Source organism: Capra hircus, chromosome 1 (genome assembly GCF_001704415.2).
Source record: "Capra hircus breed San Clemente chromosome 1, ASM170441v1, whole genome shotgun sequence".
NCBI classification, from domain to species: Eukaryota; Metazoa; Chordata; class Mammalia; order Artiodactyla; family Bovidae; genus Capra; species Capra hircus.
In genome coordinates this window covers 60,254,663-60,280,748 of record NC_030808.1, presented here as the reverse complement: position 1 = coordinate 60,280,748, position 26,086 = coordinate 60,254,663, and the positions used below count along the sequence as shown (strand labels likewise).

General features: G+C 41.4%; 1 protein-coding gene across 2 annotated transcripts in view; it reads left to right on the top strand.

Moving 5' to 3' along the window:
* The window catches only part of LSAMP (limbic system-associated membrane protein), a 711,239-nt gene that overhangs the window by 653,266 nt on the left and 31,887 nt on the right, over positions 1-26,086 (top strand). The window contains exons 4-7 of one of the 2 annotated variants that reach the window (XM_005674947.3): positions 3,962-4,096; positions 13,939-14,059; positions 14,526-14,674; positions 25,131-25,166. In XM_005674947.3, the coding sequence (XP_005675004.1) occupies positions 3,962-4,096; positions 13,939-14,059; positions 14,526-14,674; positions 25,131-25,166 (441 nt within the window). The remainder of the gene's footprint in view (positions 1-3,961; positions 4,097-13,938; positions 14,060-14,525; positions 14,675-25,130; positions 25,167-26,086) is intronic. The other variant, XM_005674948.3, reaches the window with a different exon arrangement.

Genomic DNA, 26,086 nt, shown 5'->3' with positions numbered 1-26,086 from the left:
TTAAATTTTTGTCAAGATTGTTGAATGAGGGAAGACCATCTAGTTTCTCTTAACTATATTTGGTTAGCATCTTGAGAATCCCCTGCTCTGATGGACCAGCTGTGCACAGTGTGTGCCAGAGAGACAGGCGGCCTTCAGAGCGTAGGAGAGCTAGCATGGGAGAAACAAAATGACCCTTCTGCCTTATGGGTAGGACGTTTAAAGGAAAACTCCCCCTTTATCCTGAGGTAGTATTGGGTGAATTCTTCCTAAACACATCAGATTGAAAATTCATCCCATGAAGATTTGATTTATTATCTGCTTTTCATGGCTTCTCAGGTAGCTCAAATGGTAAAGAATCTGTCTGCAATGCGGGAGACATAGGTTCAGTCCCTGAGTCTGGAAGATCCCCTGGAGAAGGAAATGGCAACCCACTCCAGTATTCTTGCCTGGAGAATTCTATGGACAGAGGAACTTGGCAGGCTACAGTCCATGGAGTTGCAAAGAGTCAGACACAACTCAGTGACTAACACACTATCAGGAAAAAATGAGATGATGAATACCTACATTGGTATTCATGTGAGAATCCCAGATGCCAAACCCAATAAATGTTACTTTATTTTTTCCTAATTCATTGCAGTGTTTACTCTCACAGGTGCCATCTTCCCAAATGGACAGGGCTTTGGTTCTTGCTAAAAATCATCTTTCTGATGCCTGGAACTGGTTTATACCTTTCAGAAACTCAAAATGCAAGATCAGTTCAGTTGCTCAGTCATGTCCAACTCTTTGTGACCCCATGGACTGCAGCACACCAGGCCGCCCTGTCGATCACCAACTCCCGGAGTTTACTCAAACTCATGTCCATTGAGTTGGTGATGCCATCCAACCATCTCATCCTCTGTCATCCCCTTCTCCTCCCACCTTCAATCTTTCTTAGCATCAGGGTCTTTTCACATGAGTCAGTTCTTTGCATCAGGTGGCCAAAGTGTTAGAGTTTCAGCTTCAGCATCAGTCCTTCCAATGAACATTCAGAACTGATCTCCTTTAGAATGGACTAGTTCAATCTCCTTGCAATCCAGGGGACTCTCAAGAGTCTTCTCCAACACCACAGTTCAAAAGCATCAAATCTTCGGTACTCAGCTTTCTTTATAGTCCAAATCCCACATCCATACATGACTACTTGAAAGAAAATGCAAGATAGGGATTCATTGCCCAGCATTTCTAGTTATTTTATGGGATGGGAAAAGAATTCAGTATTGTTGGCCATTTATAAGAAAACTATAGTCCTTTTCTCTTTCTTCTACTAACAACTCTGTACCTGGGAATGAAGTTGATGGATGTGGAAGCAGAGCAGGGCAAAAATCCCAAACTATTCTGAACTCATCTTTAATTCTTTTTTCATTATAATCCACCATTATTCTCAAAATCAATAATGCTGTCTTTACTGTAAATCCCACTTTTGCACTCCAGATTTTTAATGAGCTTTGTCCTATTTCAGTCTGCAGTTGTCAGTGTTGCCATTTGTCTTCAGAGTATTTATATTTAGCTTGAAGATTCTTAGCATCACTTAGTTGGCATCACTCTAAGTTCATGGTTGCAAGGATGCTGGAAAGATCTTTTTGTCTCCTCCAAGCCCAAATTCTTCCCAGCTAATCCAGTAAAGTAGATTGTTACCCTTTCCAAGATTTCTGTTTTCTTTCTTTACCACATTCAACTTCTGTGGCATGAGAAGTCAGATCTGACTACTTGCATGAGTGTGGAGAAGAAAAAAGGTGAAAACAAAAGGAAGAAAAAAAACAGCATTTTATAAATGCAGTAAGTCTCCTATATACAAACCTTCAAGTTGCAAACTTTCAAAGATGCGAATGTGCCCTTGCATGTCTAGTCACATAAGGCATGAGTGATTGCAGCTTGCCCTTCATCTCCTATTGCTGATGACTCATCAACTCCTATCTCCCATCTTCTCTTCCTCCTCCAGTCAGTAACTCTTCTTGCCTGTACACAGATGTATGCCAGCTGTTGTCCTATAGTACTGTACTTTTCAAGATACTGTACTATAAGATTAAAAATGTTTTCTGTATTTCTGTTTTTGTGTATTATTTGTGTGAAAAGTATTATAAACACATTACATTACGTTACTATATAGCTGATTATGTTAGTTGGGTACCTAGGCTAACTTTGTTGAACTTATGGACAAATTGGCCTTAGGAACGTGCTCTTGGAATGGAACTTGTTCCTATGCATACTGTAATATGCAGCTACATGTTGTCGTTTAGCTACCAAGTTGTGTATGACTCTTTTTGACCCCATGGACTGTAGCCCACCAAGCTCCCCTGTCCATGGGATTTCTCAGGCAAGAATATTGGCGTGGATTGCCATATCCTTCTCCAGGGGATCTTCCCACCCAAGGATGGAACTCATGTCTCCTGAATTGGCAGGCAGATACTTTGCCACTGAGCCACCAGGAAAGCCCACGTACAGCAAGGCACTTACAGACTAATTCTATAAAATTCTCAGTAGAAGCATGTGCTTGATAATGTGCAGGACTCCAAACCAAATTATTATAACTATTGCCTTTTTGTTCCTGGGTTTGCAAAGTTTCCTCAAAACTAGTGATAGTGACAATTAACAGAAGACGTGAAACCTAAGAGCTGACAGCTGTGTTAAAGGATGTTATCAAAGAGGCACTAGCTTCTATTTGGAACCTAGTTAACAGAGTTAGCTGACATATTTAGACAGTGAATTTGTCTCTCTGCTGGCTGGCTGTTATGTTGATTTGGCCTTCAGAGAATTTCCAGAAAAGGAAAGCAGCCTGTAGTATCTGAACAGAGCTATTATTCGGTACCGTTTAGTGTAGAAGGACCAGGAGCAGGTTCTCTTCACAATGGCAGGACTGTGTCCTCTAGGACCCTCCCAACTACTCTGTTCTAATGCAACAGCAGTGGCGTTGGTAACTTGAGGGGGACGGAAGTTGAATTTGGCTGCAGTCTGTAGGACTTTCTGGCCAAACTCTTCCCTACTCAATCCCCATTCCTCTTCACCTTCTCTCTCGCCTTTTTCTCTTCCTCCCCCTCTATGTCTCACCCCTGCACCTGCAGAAAGTAATTTAATTAACAAACCTGACTATCTTGAGATTTCTTTATAAAAATGGACACATCCAGCTTTGTGCAGCTTTCCAAAATGGGCCTCCAGACCCCTGCTTCCAATGAATTAGGCCAGTGATATATAGCTCCCTAGCCAACCCCACCCCACCATGTGACAAAATGAGCCGTCAGCAGCACATTCTCATGGATCTGGTCCATGCCCTGAAAGTTTCATGGATGATGTGGTTTGGTACTGAAGAAGGAAGCCATAACTACAACACAGGGTTTCGGACATGACCTTTGTGAACAGAATTCCACGTAAGCTGGGAGAGAAGACTGACAGCTTCTCAAAAGGAAGCAGCTTGTCCTAATAACAACTTTAGTGGAAAGTGTGATTTGCAATGTGGTCTAATGGATGATTCAGCCCTTCGGGGCTGCCCCTCTGAGCCCTTTACAACTGGCATGCCCCTCCCCACAATTCCCACTTTGCTCTAAGCCTTTAACTAGTGACTGATGGGTGTGATGTAGAAACATTCCAGTTTCTTGACTCTTGATGGGGACAGCTTGGGACTGGGCTCCATGCTGTGCCCAGAGCTCCCTGGGGGACTGAGCCAGGTTGCCTGCTATGAAACAAGACTTGGCATTGGCATTGCTCCCTGGCTTGGCTCCTTTCTCTCCCAGATCCCATTTCCCCACTCCCCTACCAGTTTTTCCTGAGAACACTGCCTCTTTGATCATTTTCACATGACTTTGTGTCTTGGGGTCTGCATCCACAGAGCCAAAGAACACTATCAAATTATTGAAAAGCCATGTGGATTTATTGCTTCTAAAAAGGAAAAAAAAAGTGATCTGCTGCATATTTTAAACTTAAAAAAATCATGCAAACCTCTGTTTTTCAGGAAGAGAATTTGAAGGAGAAGAAGAATATCTGGAGATCCTTGGCATCACCAGGGAGCAGTCAGGCAAATACGAGTGCAAAGCTGCCAATGAGGTCTCCTCGGCGGATGTCAAACAAGTCAAGGTCACTGTGAACTGTGAGTATGGCAGGAGCCGGCAGAGGCCATGTGCCCAGGGCCCGCCTCCACCTCCCACGAGTTCTACAGATCCTGTTAGCAAGAGAACATTGCATTCCAAGCAGATGCTCCTCTGGTCAGGGATGCACATTTGTACATTGGACATATCCAAGGGCAGGACTTGGCCTTTGAATTTGATAAATCAACTGTACCAATTCTAAATATAACCCATAATGCATTTAACAATACACTCTGTCTTTTACTCGGACTATAGAATTAAGAAAACATGATCAGGCAGCACTAGCAGTTCAGGCAATCACTCTTCTGGTCTTTGTGAAGACCAAGGTCACACCACTTTGGCAAAAACAACAATTCGTATCTGCTTTAGCTGGAATTTCCATCTTAATGGATTGTTTGTCAGAAGAGAATAATTCAAGATCATATTTTATCCTTGGCCATTGAGCTAATTGGCCTTGGAAACAAACTTCAGCCACCGTGGTCAGATACCATGTGTCCCTGATGGAGACAGGGGATACCTGATAGGTTAATATTGGTTATATATTTGTCCCCAAGTATGGGCAGATTAGAAAGGAGGATTTCAGTAAGATGCATAGGTAAGTGGGCATACTTTGAACTTCTCAGATGAAAGGATCCTTAGATGTAGTTCAAAAGAGAAGAGGGGGAGGCAGGGGCAGATCCACATGATGTGTGTCACCCAGCAAAGGAATAAAGAGAATTCGTTTACCCTGTTCAGCAAGGAGTGACTTTCCATGTCATTCAAGTTCCACATCACATAATTGTGGCTAGTGACAGGGACAAAAGTGTGTCCTGTCAGTTCTTCTCTCCTGTGTGTTTAACACACACACACACAAGTACATACTCCACACAGACACAGATGCACATATGACATATATACACACATGCCCAAAAGCACACAGTCACACATGCATAGACATCTTAACCCATATTTGAAAATATGCTTTGGACGGTGATAAGGTACTTTGCACCATCTTAAGCCTTCCATGCAATTGACCTAGGTGTTGCTGGTTCTGTATGAAGTGCCTAGCCAGGTAGATACCAATGACTCTGTTTCAGGGTTTGAAACACTAAAGCCCAAGGAGGTATAATTGCCTTTCCAAAGTGACACAGAAAGCAAGGGTGAGAAAAGGGATTCAGACTCCAGTCTGTGATTCTAAAGCCCATGCCTTTCCTTAGGAGAAAGAGGAACAGGTGTTTTCAACTCTTAGTATGTACTAAGGGATTTATATTTGAGCTTTAATCCTCACAGCAAACTTATAGGATAATCATCCTTAGTCTGATTTTTAAAATTTGGAAACAGAGGCATAGAGAACCAAGGAAACTTGCCTTAGGTGACCTGGTCTATTCTGGGCTGCGCTCTTTCCCACGGCCTTGCTCCAGCCTGGCAGCCTTCTGAAACAGAAAGCGAAATCCCCTTCACACCAGACTTCGATGGATCTACAGATACAACTCCGCTGTATCATCTATGGCACTCATTTCCAAGAAGCCAAGGGGCTACATTTGATAAGGTCTGAAGTGTTTTTATCCTGTCACTGTCTGTGATTATTTTTTAAGTAATAGAGATTTGAAATGCCAGTATTACTATTCTTTTCCAGTCCTGGGTGTGTTTCAAAGACACATTAATGATCTCAATGTTATAAAATGCTTTAGGACCTTTTTTTCACATGAAAGGCAATTTCTCTGGTGTTGATATAAGTTTATAATTAGGTTAGCCAGCTTCTTTTATGTACATACAGCCATGCCGTCCTCTTCCACCTCTTCTCTGACTTTCGGAGTTAAGATTTTATTTTCTCTTAATTGACCTTCATCTTAATTAGATTTCTGAAAGTCCAATCATGGAGTACATTGAAAATATTTATGCTTCCATTGTGTGAAACATCAAAGCGGTCGGCATTGCAGATGGTTCCCTAGATCAAAGCCAGCCGCCTGGGTCCTATTATTATTAGTGCAATTAGTCTGACACTGCTCCTTCTTGACTGTCCCTGAAGTGTAACTTAGAACAGAAGAAAATACTGATAATTTTCAAGAAAAGCCTTTTATAAAAATGTGAGCTTTTCCAAGTGATGAATGAACCGCAGAAGAATATGTACAGAGCCTCAAGATGCTAAAAAGACATGTCATAAGAAATTACACAGAAAACTAAAATGAGCTTAGTCAGCCAGTCTGTCCTAAACAGCAGCACCTAACACATGCTTTATAAAAATTGCTCAGTAAATGTTTACTGAATGAATAGGTGACCCACACGCTCACAGGTAAATTCTGCTCTCTCTTAACATTTCTCCAGACTTTGAACATTGCTATTGGTCACAAATCAAGAAGCATATTCTAAGTCAGTGTCCTTTGGAAACACCTTATTACCAGCACTTCATTAAGCTGTGTTTATATTATACTAAAACAACTAGGCACTGCACCTGTCGTCCTGTTCAAACAATTCACCCTACTTAAATGCATTTGTATTAAAAAGATGAAGTGTCCAAGATGAAATTACAGTTTGAGGCCTGGTTAGCAAAATTCATCGAAACTGACAAATTTCCAGCATCACCTTCATCACCTCATATAAGCCTGCCTACCCAGGTGGCTAGGTGGTAAAAGAATCTGCCTACCAATGCAGGAGATGCAGGTTCGATCCTTGGGTCAGGAAGATCTCCTGGAGGAGGAAATGGCAACCTACTTCAGCATTCTTGCCTAGAGAATCCCAAGGACAGAGAAGCCTGGTGGGCACAGTCCATGGGGTCGCAAAGAGCTGGCCACAGCTGAGCACGAGTGGTTGTTGTACTGTGAAGATGGCCTTTTCTTTAAGCTGATTCTGCTTCTGTTTCAAGGCACAAGGTTTGCAATTAGGTCAGGGGAGCAGAATGACTAAGAGAATTAATGGCTGAATAGATCATCATAATGAAACTGGTTCAGAGTACCACTTAAAAAAAAAAAAATCCCAGTGCTGGTAATTTTTTCTTACTTGCATCTCATTGATTCATTTACTCAGTTGCCAACAGATATTTGTTGCAGGGCACTGAAAGCTAGAGCAGTAAACAAGAGAGACAAAACAGTTCCTCTGTTTAGTTCACAAGCTGGATCTTACAGTCTCTCCTTTTTATTCCTCTTGGATAATCCAGGGCTTCCCTGCTAGCTCAGAGGTTAAAGCATCTGCCTCCAATGCGGGAGACCCAGGTTCAGTCCCTGGGTCGGGAAGATCCCCTGGAGAAGGAAATGGTAACCCACTCCAGTGTCCTTGCCTGGAGATCCCGTGGACAGAGAAGCCTGGTAGGCTACAGTCCACAGGGTCGCACAGAGTCGGACACAACTGAGCGACTTCACTGGATAATCCTTCTCCACAGCTGATCTACAGCACTGTGCACAGCCATTTGCATTAGACATGCAAAATCTATTTTCTAAGTGGTAGGAGGTCCCAGAATTTACAGAAGCTAAATTATTGACCTGAAATCTCTTCAACTAAATAAACTTAGTAGAATTTCATTCAGTAGGCACGACTTCTATTTTCTCATATCTTAGAATTTAGCTACCAATTTCATCCAGATACCAACCCTAGGGACAACTGTCCTCCATTTACCAGTTCTAGATGTAATTCCTCAATTTCAGTTCTCACGGAGAGTTAAAAGTAGCTACTCATGGGTTTGTCTTATCCTAGTACCCAGTATCCCAAGGATAATGTCTAGTGCATAGTAAGTGTTCAGCAAGTGCTGCTGCTGCTGCTAAGTCGCTTCAGTTTGTCTGACTTTGTGTGACCCCATAGACTGCAGCCCACCAGGCTCCCCTGTCCCTGGGATTCTCCAGGCAAGAACAATGGAGTGGGCTGCCAGAAGGCTGAATTTTATTTGGAGTCTTCTTATACTGGATGGTTTACCTATTCCAGGAGAACTTTTTCTCAAGATCTGCCCCCAGCTGTCAGGCCTGCTGCCGTGGAACCCATCGAGCAGCTCATATTCCTGCCTGCAGCTTTTCCACGGCTGATCACACTGTCCCTCTGTTACTTTTATTTTCTTCTTTTCTCCCTTTGAACTCAGCTCTACCTGCACTCTGGTGTCCAGAGCTAACCAACCCAACCAGGTGCTGTGGGACACGGGACCTTGGCGTTTCTAAAGCTCACCCTTACATTCAGTAGCCGTGTATGAAAGGAAGCGAGGTTACCTACAGTACTTTCCACAACTGTGACCGGGCACATCCTTTGTCTCCAGATAATGTATCTGTATTTTAACTGAACTCTTCAATACTTTGATTCATCATCTAATGATAAAAGTTGAGGAAAATAACTGCTCAATATGGAACGAGACTGGCTACCTTCTCTAAAACTTCATGGCTACACCTCTCTATTCTCCATGACAACCTGCAGTTTACTCTGTGTTGGGGATGGTGTCAGTAAAGTGAAAGTGAAAGTGAAGTCGCTCAGTCGTGTCTGACTCTTTGCAACCCCATGGCCTGTAGCCTACCAGGATCCTCAGTCCATGGGATTCTCCAGGCAAGAATACTGGAGTGGGTTGCCATTTCCTTCTCCAGGGGATCTTCCCAACCCAGGGATCGAACCCGTGTCTCCCGCATCGTAGGCAGATGCTTTACCATCTGAGCCACCAGGGAAGACACATCCTAATGTCCATGAATCTATTATGGGATTGTCAGATGAACTATTCAGTAAGAATCGAGAGTACTGCAATTTTCTACTGTAACTTTGCCATGTGAGCAATAACCATCATTTCCTACAAACCTCCAGAGTACCAAGACTCTATTGGAGATTTTGTATGATTCACTGTAATCACCTCACCAACAGTGGCCAACCAAGGAAGAGTGTATGGGACCTGGCCTGCTCCACAAAAGGAGTAATGACCTACTTTATCACTGACAGTTTTTGGTATATTTGGTTTAGTATTGCTGGTACATGGTGATCTTTAAAAAAAAAAAAAAAGACAACTTTTAATTTTATTATTTTTAAATTCTCTGAAAACAATGACGCTCTTATTGCTGATGTTCTCTGCTCCCCACCCAGTTGGCCCACCATCACACATTAACCCAGGGGGATAATCAAATCATCCCATGCAGAGGACAAAAACAGAGCTCAGAAAATGTCAGCATTGTCTGCCATAAGACCAAATAGCCTGTGAGTGGTAGAGACAGGACTCTGCCCAGGTCTAACTCCAAAGCCCTCTTTCCTTCCAAGATATCATGTGAGAAATAGTAAAAATAATAATAATAAATGTAATCTCTTCAGGTGATAAATATGCTCTGATATATGAGACTTCATTTGGTTTTTCATCAAACCTGTGAGACAGGTAGGAAGGTCTTATTATCTCCATTCAAAGGTGAGAGACTCTAAGAAGTTAACGTGTCACCCTCAAGAGGCAACAACCTAAGTGCAGAAGCAGCAATTGAGCCCACAAATCCTGATTTCTAATGTGGGTTTATACCCACTGTCCCAGTGCATGTTGTGCCGTTTTGGGTGCCTTATGATAGCTGAAATATGTAACATCTACCTTTTAAGCTACCAGCATGCTCTCCGAAATGGTGTCCTTGCATATTAGGAGCTAATTTCTCTCCAGAGGAACTCATTCAAATGGAAATACAGAGAAGTTCAGAGCATGGGCTTCAGAACATGAGTTCAAATATATACTCTATCAAATGCTGGTTGTGTGAATTTGCACAATTAACTAACCTTCTGCAGACCTGCCTTCTCATTCATAATATAGGGTTAATAATCCTTACTTCTAGGGCTACTATTTAGATGAAAAGAATAAATAAAGCCTAGGGGAGTGCTGACACATGGTAAATGTCTATAAATTGAATCTTTTCTTAAGAATTTTGCTCCTTTATACTATTATTCCAAACACTGGGAAGATTAAATGAGTGATATTCTGTTTGCTAGGCCACTATCATTGTTATCATGTTCATTCTAGTTGAAAGAGTCTTGTTGATGGTGATATGAGAAGAAAGCCCTTATTAATATTTTCAGAACCCAAAATTTTAAAGTAATAACCAGAAGAGTCCTCTGACAATTGTAAGCTATTGCAAAGTCATGTAAAGAATAACAATGGGCCTCTGTGCAGCATTTTTATTAAGCCACATTTTAATTATAACTGTATTTTGAGCAAGGACATCTATTATTTTAACCATACTAGACATGCCACGATATGATTTGTAATAACTTTCTTAGCCTCACCTATACAAAGTTCATTACAAATGAATTTTGAAATGTTCATTCCAATAAGCTATGGAATGGAACAGACCATTGTGTCATTTGAGAAATACTAGAAGTAATGAACTATTCATACATTTATCATTCTCTGTGACTACACCTTGGTATGAGAAACTTCCTAGACGTTCAAGGAGAAGAACAAGTTTTTGGCCTTTATAACTGACCAGTTAATCCTGTCCCAAGATCAATGCATTTAAAAGTATTCAACCCTAGTTCAACACCACCCTCACCATGCTGGCATCTCTAAGGAGCTAATACATAGCTTGTGTGTGTGTGTGTGTGTGTATGTGTGCTAAGTCACTGCAGTTGTGTCTGATTCTATGTGATCCTATGGACTGTAGCTTGGCAGGGTCCTCTGTCCCTGGGATTCTCCAGGCGAGAATACTGGAGTGGGTTGTCATTCCCTTCTTCAGGGGACTTTCCCGACCCAGGGATTGAACCTGTGTCTCATGTCTCCAGCATTGGCAAGCAGGTTCTTTACCACTAGCCCACCTGGGAAACCCAATAAATAGCTTACTACTTAGCTATTCAGGTTCTGAGAAATTAGTAAAAGAGACATACAGGAGGCCCAATTGCCCCTATTGTGAGAAATCAACGTGGTTAGAGGTAATAACTTGGCGTGCCCCATCTACCTTCCCAGATATGGCAGCCCTGGACCAGGACAGGCCTGCCCACATGAGAGCAGGAAGGAGAGCGCCTATGTAAGACATCAGTCTGGAGAAGCAGAGGACCTCTGATCCCCACCAGAAGTCTGGTCCCAGAAGAAAGAAAGAAGAGAGATGAAGCAAACAGACCGAGTTTGTTCTTCCCTAATTTTTCTGGTAGAAAAATCACCCCCTGGGTTCCAGAGCAAGGAGGTTTACTAAGTAAGCTCCCACCCACCACACGGAAGGAAACATCCAGGGTGAGGAAGAACGTTTCCGTAAAACTGTGCAGCACGGACTTGTATGACTTGTATGAGGGCTGGAAGACCTCCGCCACGGACTATTAATATGTTGAGGTGCTCCAACTATGAGCTCCAGGGTGGAGGCGATGGAAAACATGGAGTCTGGCCCAGGTTGGGGCTGGTCATCACACTGTTAACCATGTAGCTCCAGAAACTCATAAACACTGGTGAAAACTCATTTTACAAATTGAGAAGTTAAAGAAACCCATAGACTCACAAACAAGATCAGCCCTCTGCTCAACATTCTACAGATTGTAGGGTTATTAGCAATGTAAGAGCCTAACCTAATACAGCAAAGTGGTGAAGATGGGGAACTGACATTATTCAGTGGATGGCATCACGTGGATACTCAGGTTGGAAACTTGGGTGTTATCTTTGATACTCCTCCCTCACCGTTCACATCTAATCTTGTCCGTTCTGCAGCCCATATTTTCCGTCTCAAATCTGTCCTGTTCATTCCTTTCCATCCCCTTTATCACAAACCTAGTGCAGGCTATCTCTGGGTTCCTTCAGCAATCTCCAAATGATCCCCCCTGCGCTTGGTTCCAACATGTTTAGATGATGATATTGCAACAGTGGGACTCTAGACAAAGTAATGAGCTCTCTTAATGCTAAAGGACAGAGAATAAATTTGAGCTCAGGTCTGTCAAACTTTAATTCCAAGCTCTTAGTTTTTACTCAATGCCCCGTCTCTGTACAAATACCTCCCTCATACCACTACCTCTAATCATTACATTAACCTCTGAACTCATGTGCTCTAACAATTGACATAACCAATTACAGAATGAAAGAATTTTAAAAGGAAACTTGGTGATCATTTTAAACTAATTTCTTACTTGAAAATATGAGAAAGAAAATGCTCGAAGGGGTACAGACATTTGACCAGGCCACAGCTCTGGTTAAGAGTCAAAATTAGACATCCAGTTTCTGTTTCTGGTTGCTAATCCTGAGCCCCCAACCCATATATTAGATAAATGAGTTACAATTTTGAAATTAGCAATTTAAGGATTAAAGGTATGAAAATACACTTGGGTCCTCATACTACCCATTTGTGATGAATAGGCTGTTTGGGTTAAAATTGGCCTTTTTTTTTTCCAAGTTGAAGAAATACTCTATAGATCTCTAATGTGTTGTTCCTTCATTTTATAAATAATAAAACCAAGGCTCAGAAAGATAGTGTGTGATGGGAAGTCCACACAACCAAACAGAGACTAAATTCCAGCAAGCCTAGGTTCTAGTCCAGGGTTCTTTCCACTCTCCATGTTGCCTTTCTGTGTCTCTACAGGAATGAGGAGATCAATCTAAAACAGAACAGCAACCCCTCCCTCTCTGGCATGTGTTTACACATGGGCTGGCCATGCTCTCCAGGTGTACTCTAACGCCTCCTCTCTCTGACAGTAATTTAAAGACGCCCAAGCTCATGTGAAATGAAATGGGGGAGAAAATTGCAGACAAACCTGATGCTTTTGTTCATCTTTTTAAACTAAAAGAATCCAGATCTTCTAGAGGCAGAAAACTTGGAAAATAGTTTTTGATTATGAAGATAAAACCCTGAAAAAAAGTGAGCTGAACCAGGTGCTAAAGAGCAGAGGTGAATTCAATGATTTTTTAATACTAAAGTTCACTTCACTAATTTACCCAAATAAGGTTTTTCATCTGTAAAATATAAACAGGTGGTTTGGGTCTATTTTATCCATGTACACACAGCCAAGTTGCCATTTTCTGGCAAATGACCTTTGGACAGAAGTCTTTTTCTCCTTGAAAAGTCCATAAATTGCACAAACACAGCATCCTCAAGCCTAGAGCTTAAGTTTACCCTTGTGGCTGAGTCCTGTGATCCTGTAAACCCTTGTTCCACTTTCCATGGGATTGCTTGAGAGAATCATGGAAAATTAGAATGTATTTCTGAGCTCATTTCAAGGCTGTCACAGTTTTGTGGGCCCAGTACTAAGCAGAAAAAATCAAGGGCACAATAACCAAAGAGAGAAGAAGATGGAACCCCAGGAAGATACTCATGTGCCATGATAGACTTCAAACTGCACTCTCACTCATGAAAGCAAAGCTGACCTGGAGAATGGAAATAACGAAACACAGAGGAGGGAAAACAGCATAGCAATTATTTAACATCAGTTTGTTTTCCTGAATTCTTGCAATGGTATCAGGCTAAGCCTGAGCTAAAAGGACTTTAGTGCTCTATGATTTTTGTCAGATTTCTTACTACCATCTCTGAAGGTAACAATAATAATGATGATGCTGATGAAGGTGAAAAAGAAAAAAGCTCAGATTACACATTTCAAATCCCAGGTCCTTTAGTATCAACCACTTAATGTACAAAAAGAAAAGAAAAAACTATGTAAATATGATAACCTGTGATTGGAATAACGGATGATCTATTGGAAGAGAAAAAGAAATCCTAGACTTCATTTCCATAAAACCCTTTTCAGTGTCACATTTAAATAAACCAAGTCTACAGTTTCACTGATCTCTTATTTTCATTTAGTTTTCTAGTGATCAGTCCCATTCAGCCGATCACATCATTCACATAAATGGAGCTTTAAGGCGGTTTTGGTCCTGCTCCTCTGCAGTCACACTATTCTTTCTAATTCCTCCTGGTGTGGAAATTCTAGTGCGCCATCCAAAGCTCATGTAAACTAAACTGTCTGTCTGTCCTTCCTATAGATCCTCCCACTATCACGGAATCCAAGAGCAACGAAGCCACCACCGGCCGAAAAGCTTCCCTCAAATGCGAAGCCTCGGCAGTGCCTGCGCCTGACTTTGAGTGGTACCGAGATGACACCAGGTTTGTTCCCAATCTGCTGTGCCCCCCTGGGTCTCACCTGCTCAGCAAGGGAAACCAGAAGCCTTGATGAAACACCCACCCTAGCCGTAATTACTAGGCCTTTCCAATTAGACTATTCCTTTTCCAAGGCTTTTTACCTGGTGCTTTGGGACTGTAGCTCTTAGACTCCAGCCCCAAAGCATGCAGTTTACATGCACAGAGTGGGCAGTTTCCACCTGCATGTCTTTCTTGCCTGGAACAGAAACCAAAGCCCAGTGAAACTCATCCGTTCCCGAGCTGTCTCCATTGGTAGACTTTGATTCTGATACTTTGGGACTGTGCCATTAAAATGAGGAATTGAGCAGGAGCAACAGGCTCTAACTACTTCCTTTCGCTCCCTTTTCTTCAGTTTAAAAGATGAAAAATAAATGACTGCACCAGATCTTCATAGTTGTTTCTCTTTACTCTTCTGTCTTTGAACCCTTAGGATAAATAGTGCCAATGGCCTTGAGATTAAGAGCACGGAGGGCCAGTCTTCCCTGACAGTGACCAATGTCACTGAGGAGCACTATGGCAACTATACATGCGTGGCTGCCAACAATCTGGGGATGACCAACGCCAGCCTCGTCCTTTTCAGTAAGTATGCCGAAGAGGGAGCCCACTTAGGAGAACCAAGTCAAAGTTTCTCCCGCGGAAAATTTGAAAATCATTCCCTTACTATTAAATATAAACATATGCAAAAATCAGAGTATCATCTCTGAAACAAAACCACAAGTTCTCAATCCCTATCATAAGACAAAATTTACAAATGGAATACCTGCCCTCCCTAGTCCCTGTTCACTTGTGATAACTGCCTTGTTTCTTTGTCTGATTTTTTTAGTTTTTCTTTCCTGATTGGTTAAACTGTAAGAATATTCATTGAACAAAAATCTCTCTGATGATGGTCTCTTTAAGGAGCCTAGATGATGTAAGATCCTGGAAAGTGGATGGTTCTTTAAAAATGGCAGGCATGGGAGTGATTAAAGAAGCAGTATTCAGGGAGGATGGATAAGGTGCTGGGAGAAGGGAGAGGCTGGAAAAAGAAAGTGTATTTTTAACAACACAAGAGGTAGAGTGGAATGAATGATTAAAACATAATATAAAATCTAAAGGAGGAGAAATGGTTGCAGAAAGGTTTCAGTGTAGCAGCAAGAAACATTATTTGTCTGATAGATTTTTTGGAAGAAAAATAGGATGATAAGAGAGAGAAGCAAAGTTTCTTCTGAAGACCAAAGAAGATCCTCAAGGCAAACTAAGGAAGGACAAGTTGTTTTAAGTTACTGGAAACAGTAATTTCATAGGAAAGCCCACCTTCTAGCCTTTCCCTTGAAGAGCATGTTATAGTTAGATACCTGCCCCCTGACTTGTTGGCCTGGCAGCTGTGAGCATAGAATCAGATGCCTCCTGAAAAACCGAACTATGATCCATGAGATCAGTGAAAATGAGGACAATTAGGATAGGAAAATGTTTATCAGATTAAGTAAAAGAAACCAAAGAGTTAGCACATGCTGGACCAGAGAGTTCATTTGGCCAGAGAAAGTCCAACAAATTTATTATTATTATTATTATTATTATTATTATGAAATAACAAGCTACTAGAAGCTTTGTTGTTGTTATTGTTTCCTTCATGGGCTAAATTAGAAAATTTAGAAACACTAGGGCCAGGAGAAATGTCTTCATGTTGCTTTATTCAGTTTAGATAAGCCTTCAAGGAAAAGATTTTTAAGAGAAGAAGCAATTTAAGAGTTCTCTTGAAACATAGTATTAAAGTCATTTTAACACTGCTCAAGATCCAACTCCGCTTACTAAAAAACAAACAAGCAAAACACCACCACAAACTCTTCTGAATTTGACCTTCATTTTCTTATCCATAACTCCCACTGACTTCAGTCTGTATGTTTGATGGGATACAGCTGTGCTACGAATGTTCTGTCAATCTGAAGTTTAAAATTCATATCCCTGTCTATTTGTCTCCAAAGACCAAACATCAGTGTTTTTGACTTAAGCTGGAGACACTGCTATCTCAAAACAATTGAGAAGACATTTATTTAGAAATGTACTTACCTGTTTCATTCCTGACATTAGGGATTCCATAAATAGAGGGGAAAGCAGCCTCAACTCTGAAACTTGAGATTCTGACAAATCTAAGGGGAGCTGATTAAGTAGAACAACATGCAGTTAACAAGAGGTTTTTAGGGGGATTGGAAAAAAGAAAATGGTATAATTGGATTAGTTAGAGAAAGTGAGCAACTATAAATTGGCATAAAAGTATCTTCTTTTCCCACTCAGAAGCACTGTGCTAATGACATACTTCAAATAATAAATACAATGATACCTATAGACTGAGAAAGAGGAAGGGCAAGAAGGATAGAAAGATGGTGTAGGCTCCATGGTAGCCTATTTTACACAGGGATGAAAGAGAAAAAGAGGAAGAAGGGGAAAAGAATCATTTGAAGAGGAGAAAAAGAGCATAGGCTAGGTCAAAGATAATAGAGATACCGCTGGTGGTAATGAAAGGTCATCTCAAGCTCTAAAATACTGTGGTTCTGTTCACAAAAGTCCACGTAAAGGGCTCAGTAAGATAAAGAAATATCAAGAATCTTACAGAATTTCTGCTTGTTAACTAAGAATCAAGAAATTGGGCAAGGTCATGGTCACATTGTCCTTGATGGTTTTGCAGAAGTCACCCTCATTATACATCTGAGAAGTGCACAGGGCTGTGATTAATGTGCCACTTCCGGGGGACCCTCTGCAGGGCCGCCCACACAGGCACCTGCTCTGCACACAAGCACCTGTCTCAGCATTCGGCCTGGAATTGATTTCCCACTTGGTGGGAAGGTTAGGAGGTATAATCCTCACGGAAGAACAGATGCAAAAGGTCACTGAGCTTTGAGGTGAAAAGAAGCTATTAAAATTGCCAAACATTAGTGAATTTACAGTCCTGTCTTTTTGACCCAAGGCCCAAGCGTGACTATTTTAAGGGGAAAGCTCTGCTTCTTGTAGGAGGAATAGCAAGTCCACCATGCCCACCCTGCCACCCCGGTTTGGGTTTGGGAGATACGTTGTTAAAGCCTTCATAGCTGGATATTTTAGGAACATGACTCTATTGTAGCCAGTTCTGCACAGGCAAAAGAAAGGTGGGGGTGGAGCAAGAGAGCACACAAGAAAAAGAAGACAAGGAAAAAAGAAAGTACGTGTGTGAACATATTGCCTATTACATTCAAAGTAGACAGGTTTATTGGGAAGAAGGAAGGCGCTGCTGGTAGCAGTGCTTTCCCAGAGAACAAGGTCAGGAGGAGAGAGATGCTTGGGAGAGTGGCCGCAGCCAGCCCCATGTGACAGACAGCATTATGTGGACAGCAGGGTGCTCTGCTGACCCAGCCAGTCCAGAGCATTCGAGGCAGCTGGTGAGCTGCGGCCAGCCAGGGGCAGAGGCAGGTAAATCTCGAGCCAGAACCCCTGAAGAGTTCACAGTTATCCACCTTCACAGGGGCATCAACGTATTTTCCATGTCTACCACAGTGACGTGTGCTGACTGTGTACAGTGTCAGGTTGCGGTCACTGATATGTCCACCACACACAGACATACACTTCTTCACACTCTATTCAAATACTGACCTCCAAAAGGGTCAAAATAATTGAACCAGAGGGCAAGAATACATTGTATTCATAGTAATTTTTTCTAAGCCAATGGAATCATTCCTTTCTCATTTGTCTTGTCCTCCATTCACTCTAGTCTTCTTGTTTATTTGGAGAAGACAATGGCACCCCACGCCAGTACTCTTGCCTGGAAAATCCCATGGATGGGGGAGCCTGGTAGGCTGCAGTCTATGGGGTCGCTAAGGATCCATAATACCTTAGTCTATTTAGCCAAGTAATGCCTTTGATAGCTTTGTCTTCATCCTGGGCAAAGTGTTACATTGTATCACTTTTCTGAACACATTAATCCAGCAGTACAACATGGATGGACAAGGATTCATCTCCTTAGCTTTTGTCAGATGTAGGAATATACATCATATGGGTGAAGACTGGGTCTGGTGGTGCCAAGAGATATTCTATTGTCAGCATATGCAAAATAACAGATCCCATGTATCCAAACTTGTGACTGCAAGATACCCACAAAGGGAAACTATCTTATTTCAGTGCTTACGTGGAGTTATTTTTAAAGAAATAAATAGGGAGGAAGAATAAGGTGATTCTATCCATAATATAATGACTTTTTATCAAGTGAGTACATAGGACATACTGTGCATGTGCCAAACACCTAACCCGTGTGATCTTGCTTAATCATCAGGAAAGATGATTTACTTTACCAGGAGCTCACATTCTTCCATTCTACAAAGAGGTCAAATAATTAGTGCAACTAAATAAGACTTATGGGATTTAAACTCAGGTAACCTCCTTACTTTTGAACTGTGGTGTTGGAAAAGACTCTTGAGAGTACCTTGGACGCAAGGAGATCCAACCAGTCCATCCTAAAGGAGCTCAGTCCTGGGTGTTCATTGGAAGGACTGATGCTGAAGCTGAAACTCCAATACTTTGGCCACCTCATGCGAAGAGTTGATTCATTAGAAAAGACCCTGATGCTGGGAGGGATTGGGGGCAGGAGGAGAAGGGGACGACAGAGGATGAGATGGCTGGATAACATCACTGACTCGATAGACATGAGTTTGAGTGAACTCCAGGAGTTGGTGATGGACAGGGAGGCCTGGCATGTTCCAATTCATGGGATCACAAAGAGTTGGACACGACTGAGCAACTGAGCCGAACTGAAACTGAACCTCCTTCCAGAGTCCAGGCTCCAGACTAACGCATTATCTAGATGTGTATACGTAGATGCTCAGAGGGCTCAAACAAAACCTTGTGCATACCAGGAGACCTCGCAGAGACTGAACCAGACCTGCCTTTGAGTGTTTGAATGTCTCCTGAGGAGGTACAGGTCAGCAGTGGCCTGCCACAGGGGCAGGGGCTCTGGGTGCAGCAGACCTGGGCATGGCATAAGCCCTCTTGGAGGAGATTGCCATTAACCCCACCATAGAGCCACCAGAATTTGCACAGGAATGGGGAGACAGACTCTTGGAGGGCACACAAAACCTGTGCACTCCAGGACCCAGGAGAAAGGAGCAGTGACCCCACAAGAGACTGACCCAGACTTGCCCGGGAGTGTCCAGGGGTCTCCGGTGGAGGCGTGGGTCAGTGATGGCCTGCTGCAGGGTCGCGGGCACTGAGTGGGGCAGTGCACACATGGGACCTTTTGAAGGAGGTCTCCATTATCTTCATTACCTCCACCATAGTTTGGTCTCAGGTCAACAACAGGGAGGGAACACAGCCCTGCTCATCAACAGGAAATTGAATTAAAGATTTACTGAGTAAATCTACACATCACAACAAGACCCAGTTTCCCCCACAGTCAGTCTCTCCCATCAGGAAGCTACCATAAGCCTCTTATCCTTATCCCACAGAAGGCAGACAGAATGAAAACCACAACCACAGAAAACTAATCAAGCTGATCACATGGACCACAGCCTTGTCTGACTCAATGAAACTATGAGCCATGCTGTGTAGGGCCACCCAAGACGGACAGGTCATGGCGGAGAGCTCTGACAAAATATGGTCCACTGGGGATGAGAACGGCAAACCATTTCAGTATTCTTGCCTTGAAACCCCATGAACAGAATGAAAAGGCAAAAAGATAGGACACTGACAGATGAACTCCCCAGATCAGTGGGTGCCCAATATGCTACTGGAGAAGAGTGGAGAAACAACTACAGAAAAAATGAAGAGACAAAGCCAAAGTGAAAACAATGCCCAGTTGGGGATGTGACTGGTGATGGAAGTAAAGTCCAATGCTGTAAAGAACAATATTGCACAGGAACCTGGAATGTTAGGTCCATGAATCAAGGTAAATTGGAAGCGGTCAAACAGAAGATAACAAGAGTCAGTGAACTAAAATAGACTGGAATGGGCGAATTTAACTCAGATGACCATTATATCTATTACAGTGGGCATGAATCCTTTAGAAAAAATGGAGTAGTCCTCATAGTCAACAAAAGCGTCTGAAATGCAGTACTTGGGTGCAATCTCAAAAATAAAAGAATGATCTCTGTTCATTTTCAAGGCAAACCATTCAGTATCAAAGTAATCCAAATCTATGCCCCAACCAGTAAAGCTGAAGAAGCTGAAGTTGAACAGTTCTATGAAAACCTACAAGGCCTTCTAGAACTAACACAAAAAAAGATGTCCTTTTCATTATATGGGACTGGAATGCAAAAGTAGGAAGTCAAGAGGTACCTGGAGTATCAGGCAAATTTGGCCTTGGAGTACAAAATGAAGCAGGGCAAAGGCTAAAAGAGTTTTGTGAAGAGAATGCACTGGTCATAGCAAACAATGTCTTCCAATAACACAAGAGATGACTCCACATGGACATCACCAGATGGTCAACACCAAAATCAGACTGATTATATTCTTTGCACCCAAAGATGGAGAAGTTCTATACAGTCAGCAAAAACAAGTACAGGAGCTGACTGTGGCTCAGATCATGAACTCCTTATTGCCAATTCAGACTGAAATTGAAGAAAATAGGGAACACCTCTAGACCATTCAGGTATGACCTAAATCGAATCCCTCACGATTATACAATGTAAGTGAGAAATAGACTCAAGGCATTAAATCTGATAGAGTGCCTGAAGAACTATGGATAGAAGTTTGTGACATTGTACAGTGATTGAGATCATTTCCAAGAAAAAGAAAGACAAAATGGTTATTTGAGGAGGCCTTACAAATAGCTGAGAAAAGAATAGAAGCTAAAGGCAAAACAGAAAAGGAAAGATAAAAGCATCTGAATGCAGAGTTCCAAAGAAGAGCACAGAGAGATAAGAAAGCCTTCCTCAGTTATCAATGCAAAGAAATAGAGAAAAACAATAGAATGGGAAAGACTCAAGATCTCTTTAAGAATATTAGAGATACTAAGGAAATATTTCATGCAAAGATGGGCACAATAAAGGACAGAATGGTAGGGACCTAACAGAAGCAAAAGATATGAAGAAGAGGTGGCAAGAATACACAGAACTAAACAAAAAAGATCTTCATGATCCAGATAACCACGATGGTGTGTATCACTCACCTAGAATCACTCACCAGGCATCCTGGAATGCAAAGTCAAGTAAGCCTTAGGAAGCATCACTATGAACAAAGCTAGTGGAGGTGATAGAATTCTAGTTGAGCTCTTTTAAATCGTAAAAGATGATGTTGTAAAAGTGCTGCACTCAATATGCCAGCAAATTTGGAAAACTCAGCAGTTTCCCAAACAAGACTGGAAAAGGTCAGTTTTCATTCCAATCCCAAAGAAAGGCCATGCCAAAGAATGTTCCAACTACCACACAATTGCACTCATCTAACACACTAGCAAAGTAATGCTCAAAATTCTCCAAGCCAGGCTTCAACAGTACATGAACCAAGAACTTTCAGATGTTCAAGATGGATTTAGAACAGGCAGTTACCAGAGATCAAATTGCCAACATCCATTGGATCATCTAGAAAAGAAGAGAATTCCAGAAAAGCATTTACTTCTGCTTTATTGACTATGCCAAAGCCTTTGTCTGTGTGGATCACAACAAACTATGGAAAATTCTGAAAGAGATAGTAATACCAGACCACCTGACCTGCCTCCTGAGAAATCTGTATCCAGGTCAAGAAGAAACAGTTAGAACTGGACATGGAACAACAGACTGCTTCCAAATAGGAAAAGGAGTATGTCAAGGCTGTATATTGTCACCTTGTTTATTTAATTTATATGCAGAGCACATCATGCAAAATGCCGGGCTGGATGAAGCACAAGCTGGAATCAAGATTGCTGGGAGAAATATCAATAACCTCAGATACACAGATTACACCACCCTAATGGCAGAAAGCAAAGAGGGACTGAAGACCCTCTTGCTGAAAGTTGGCTTAAAATTCAGCATTCAGAAAACTAAGATCATGGCATCTGGTACCATCACTTCATGGCAAATAGATGGAGAAACAATGGAAACAGTGGCAGACTTTATGTTTTGGGGCTCCAAAATCACTGCAGATGGTGACTGTGGCCATGAAATTAAAAGATGCTTGCTCCTTGGAAGAAAAGCTGTGACCGACCTAGACAGCATATTAAAAAGAAGAGACATTAGTTTGCCAACAAAGGTCTGTCTAGTCAAAGCTATGGTTTTTTCCAGTAGTCATGTATGGATGTGAGAGTTAGACTGTAAAGAAACCTGAGTGCTGAAGAATTGATGCTTTTGAACTGCGGTGTTGGAGAAGACTCTTGAGAGTCCTTTGGACTGCAAGGAAATCAAACCAGTCCATCCTAAAGGAAAGCAGTCCTGTATATTCATTGGAAGGACTGATGCTGAAGCTGAAACTCCAATACTTTGGCCACCTGATGCGAAGAACTGACTCATTAGAAAAGACCTTGATGCTGCGCAAGAGTGAAGGCAGGAGGAGAAGGGGACGACAGAGGATGAGATGGTTGGATGGCATCACTGACTCGATGGACAGGAGTTTGAGCAAGCTCCAGGAGCTGGTAATGGACACAGAAGCCTAGCGTGCTGCAGTCCATGGGGTCGCAAAGAGTCAGACAAGACTGAGGGACTGAACTGAACTGAACTGAACTGATGTAGGGAAAGTATGAGGAGATGTATCTTTTGTAGTTCAGACGTAAAATGGCATCTAACTTCTTCCTCCCTTTTTTCACTAATGATGTCTTTTCACTGACTAGACACTGGTTTGTTTTTTTTTCCTTCTTACCCAAGGGCAATGCTTCCAACACCTCCCACTCCTATTTCCATTAACTCTCACCAGCCTGGATTTGCTACAGTAGTGAGACTGTTGGCTTGTCTTTGGTACCTTGAGATTTTGAGCAGAGAGTCCAGCCTCAGCTTTTGACCCTTAGGAAGGGAGTATTCAACAGATTAAAGAAAGACAATTCTACTGATCAGTTACCTTCTATTTTAGAGAAATACATGGATTAGTAAGATATTTTGAGATGACTGAATATAAAAGAATAAAAATACAAAGACATCTACACTGAGGCAGTACCACATCAATGTATGGAAGTTTTACAATTCTCTTTTTAATTAAAAAAATCATTAACCTATGCTTGATGAAATATCAAGTACCACCTAAGCAACCCAGCCCTGGAGGGAACGCTTTAAATGAGAGCCTCCCTGCTTCTTTCGAAGCCATTTTACTATCTCTGGGGCCCAGTGTTTAAGTATACACCACTTGATGATGCTAGTTAAGACTTGGCAAAGCCTCTCAACCAGCTACTCTTGGATGAAATGAAAGTGAAATGATGTTGCAAGAATAAGGCTTAAAAAGCTGGGATGGGGAAGGATCTAAGGAAAGATAAGTCAGTAGGGAATTAAGAGAATGAGAATAACTAATGGGCCATGATGGGGCTAAGATGATGATAACAGGGTGGAGCTAAGACGATAATGACAAGCTGGGAAACTTGAAGAGGTGAAGAGAAGGGTGGATGAAATGGTTTAGCAATATAAATGGTCTTGTTGAAATGAGAGCAGAGTGCATTTATCCAGCTGTGAACAGTGTGATGAGAAAATATTAAGCTGAATCATTTAAACAGGCTGAATAGTAATTGTAATAATAAAAATAAGATAGGATGTATAGAATATAATATGGAACAGTAGTCTCCAACTGCTCTATAAATGCTGAAAGCAGTTTAGCTATTTATTTTCAAAGCTGGAAACTTTGATACCAAGTAACTGGTGGAGGTTTAAAGCATTTTTCTCCTCCATACTTGTGGAACTAAGACACAATTGTTCACTGTGCTGTTATTGACCTGTTCCATCTTAATGCACTTACAGAACTTTGGCATTAAACCACAACTTTCATCCAAGTTAGAGGAAAGCTCACTCTGCAAGGAGACTTGTTTTTCTTAATGTCCATATGTACCGAGTGCCCAAATTTCAACCAAAAATCTAGTCAGAATTTCTGATATATGATGGCAAGCAGATCAGATGTGAATATGTAAATATGCTTTCCTGTTTATGGTTTAGACTGTTGTTAATTTTCATTTATCCCTGGTCTTTATCTAACCAAGCTGCTAGGAGGAATGTAGAAAAGCGTTATGATTATACTTACATTATAGTGTTTGGGGATACCAAGTAAAGCATCTTATCCTTAATGCAACATTCTCTCTCTCTGAAAGAGCCTCAGAGAAGAGTTTTATTAAACCTGGGTTTTAATGAGTCAGATAGAGGATACCTTAAAGCCTGAGCTCTTTCAGCATGTTCAGTTTATGGTTAGTAGCTTTGGGATGGAACTCAGAAACTCGAAAGCTGAGACCCTTGTGTTTAAAAGAAAAGCATGTCTTACTACTCACCAGTAGGTGTCATCAAGCACATTTGACTTCAAACTTCAGATGAGATTGTGTTATCATAAGTGGGTGGGATTAAGGAAAAGACTAAAAATCAAATTGTATCATGGCAAGAAGCTTATATCCTGGCATAACTCTTGTCCTGGTATCAGTAATGTGGAAGGGAAAATTTGAAGGAAAATCTGAATTAGTGTTTACCAAAATAAATTTTCCAGATGCTTGGCTAAAGCTGATATGAACAGGAGAGCTTAGAGGGAGGAAAGAAGCCCTTAGTTACCACAGGTTCATGCATCAGAAGTTAAAGAGCCCAGCACCAGGACCAAGACACATGTTCTGAATCTGATCACTACTAATTTAAACACTCCAAAAAGTCTGTGATCTTGGTGGGTTCTCCAGAGGAGGGTAGGATTCTGTTTGTAAGATTACTACAATAGGGTGTTATCCTCTACTCTAGCTAATTTTTTTAAAGGCTTTGGATTTAAAATTTTACTAACAGCTCTCTGATCATTTAGCACTGGCAGGAAGGACAGACAAATGCTCTATAGGAGACATGATCCCCTGGGTATGAAAACTCTTCTGTTTTATAATTGTCCAAGTAGCTAAACATGAGTAAGATATATCTATATCTATTTATCTATCCATATAAATTCTCCATGATGCTTACTATTTTTTCCCCTTTAGAGCGTGTTTCACCCACAATCCCCCACCCCCTTCAAGGTCAGTATTGTTTTTATCATCATAGCTCTATTGCTGGGTCATTCTCCATCATCTGTAGTGTTCAAAACACAAAAAGGGATAAATACATTCACAAAATCCACACACACATACAAATAGGAACCTTTTTTTTTTTTTAATTTAAACCTTCAAAGAAAAGTCAGTCAATTGTCCTCACGTGAATTGTAAGGCAGAAAACTGGTCTATACTTCAAGTTGGTCAGTAACTGGGGAGAGAGTACTAAGCTAAGAAAGTGATTTTTTGTTCAGTTAATACATTTTACAGGTAACTATGAAGTTACATATTTGGAACACAGCTAGTTAAATACTGTAGCTCATAAATATATGAATCTTCTAACTGACCACGTTATATAATCCAAATCTGAAATCATTTGTATCACTTGTAAAAATGAATTTATCTACCACCAAAGGTTGAACTCAACCATATTATGAGGACATTTCTTTTTCTTAAAATTGTGGCTAATTTGGGGACTTTTCCTTTTAAACACAACTATTTTAGAAAACACAAATGAGAAAACAAGGTAGTCGTTTGGTATTCTTTTTCACAGAACTTTCTACGCACTCAAATTAAATTTTGCTTCCTACATCGCATTTAGATGCAAGTTATAGCCCCAACCTTCTAGCTTAAGGCTATTTAAAGGCAAATTGGCAAATAAAATTAAAACAATACAAAAATCTGAAATGAAACCAACCTACCATTGAAATTAAATTCCAGAAAAGTGATTTGCAAATAACACTCAAAGACCTGAGGAAAAAAAATGGAAAGTAGGCCATGCGGGGCCTCGTGTGGAGAAAATAAATCCAATTAAACAAGATTATCGTATACACTCTAAAGGAAATGTGCTCAGAATTAAAGGTTGGAAGCTGCTGTTTTCTAAGTTTGAAGATGGATCATGTTTCATT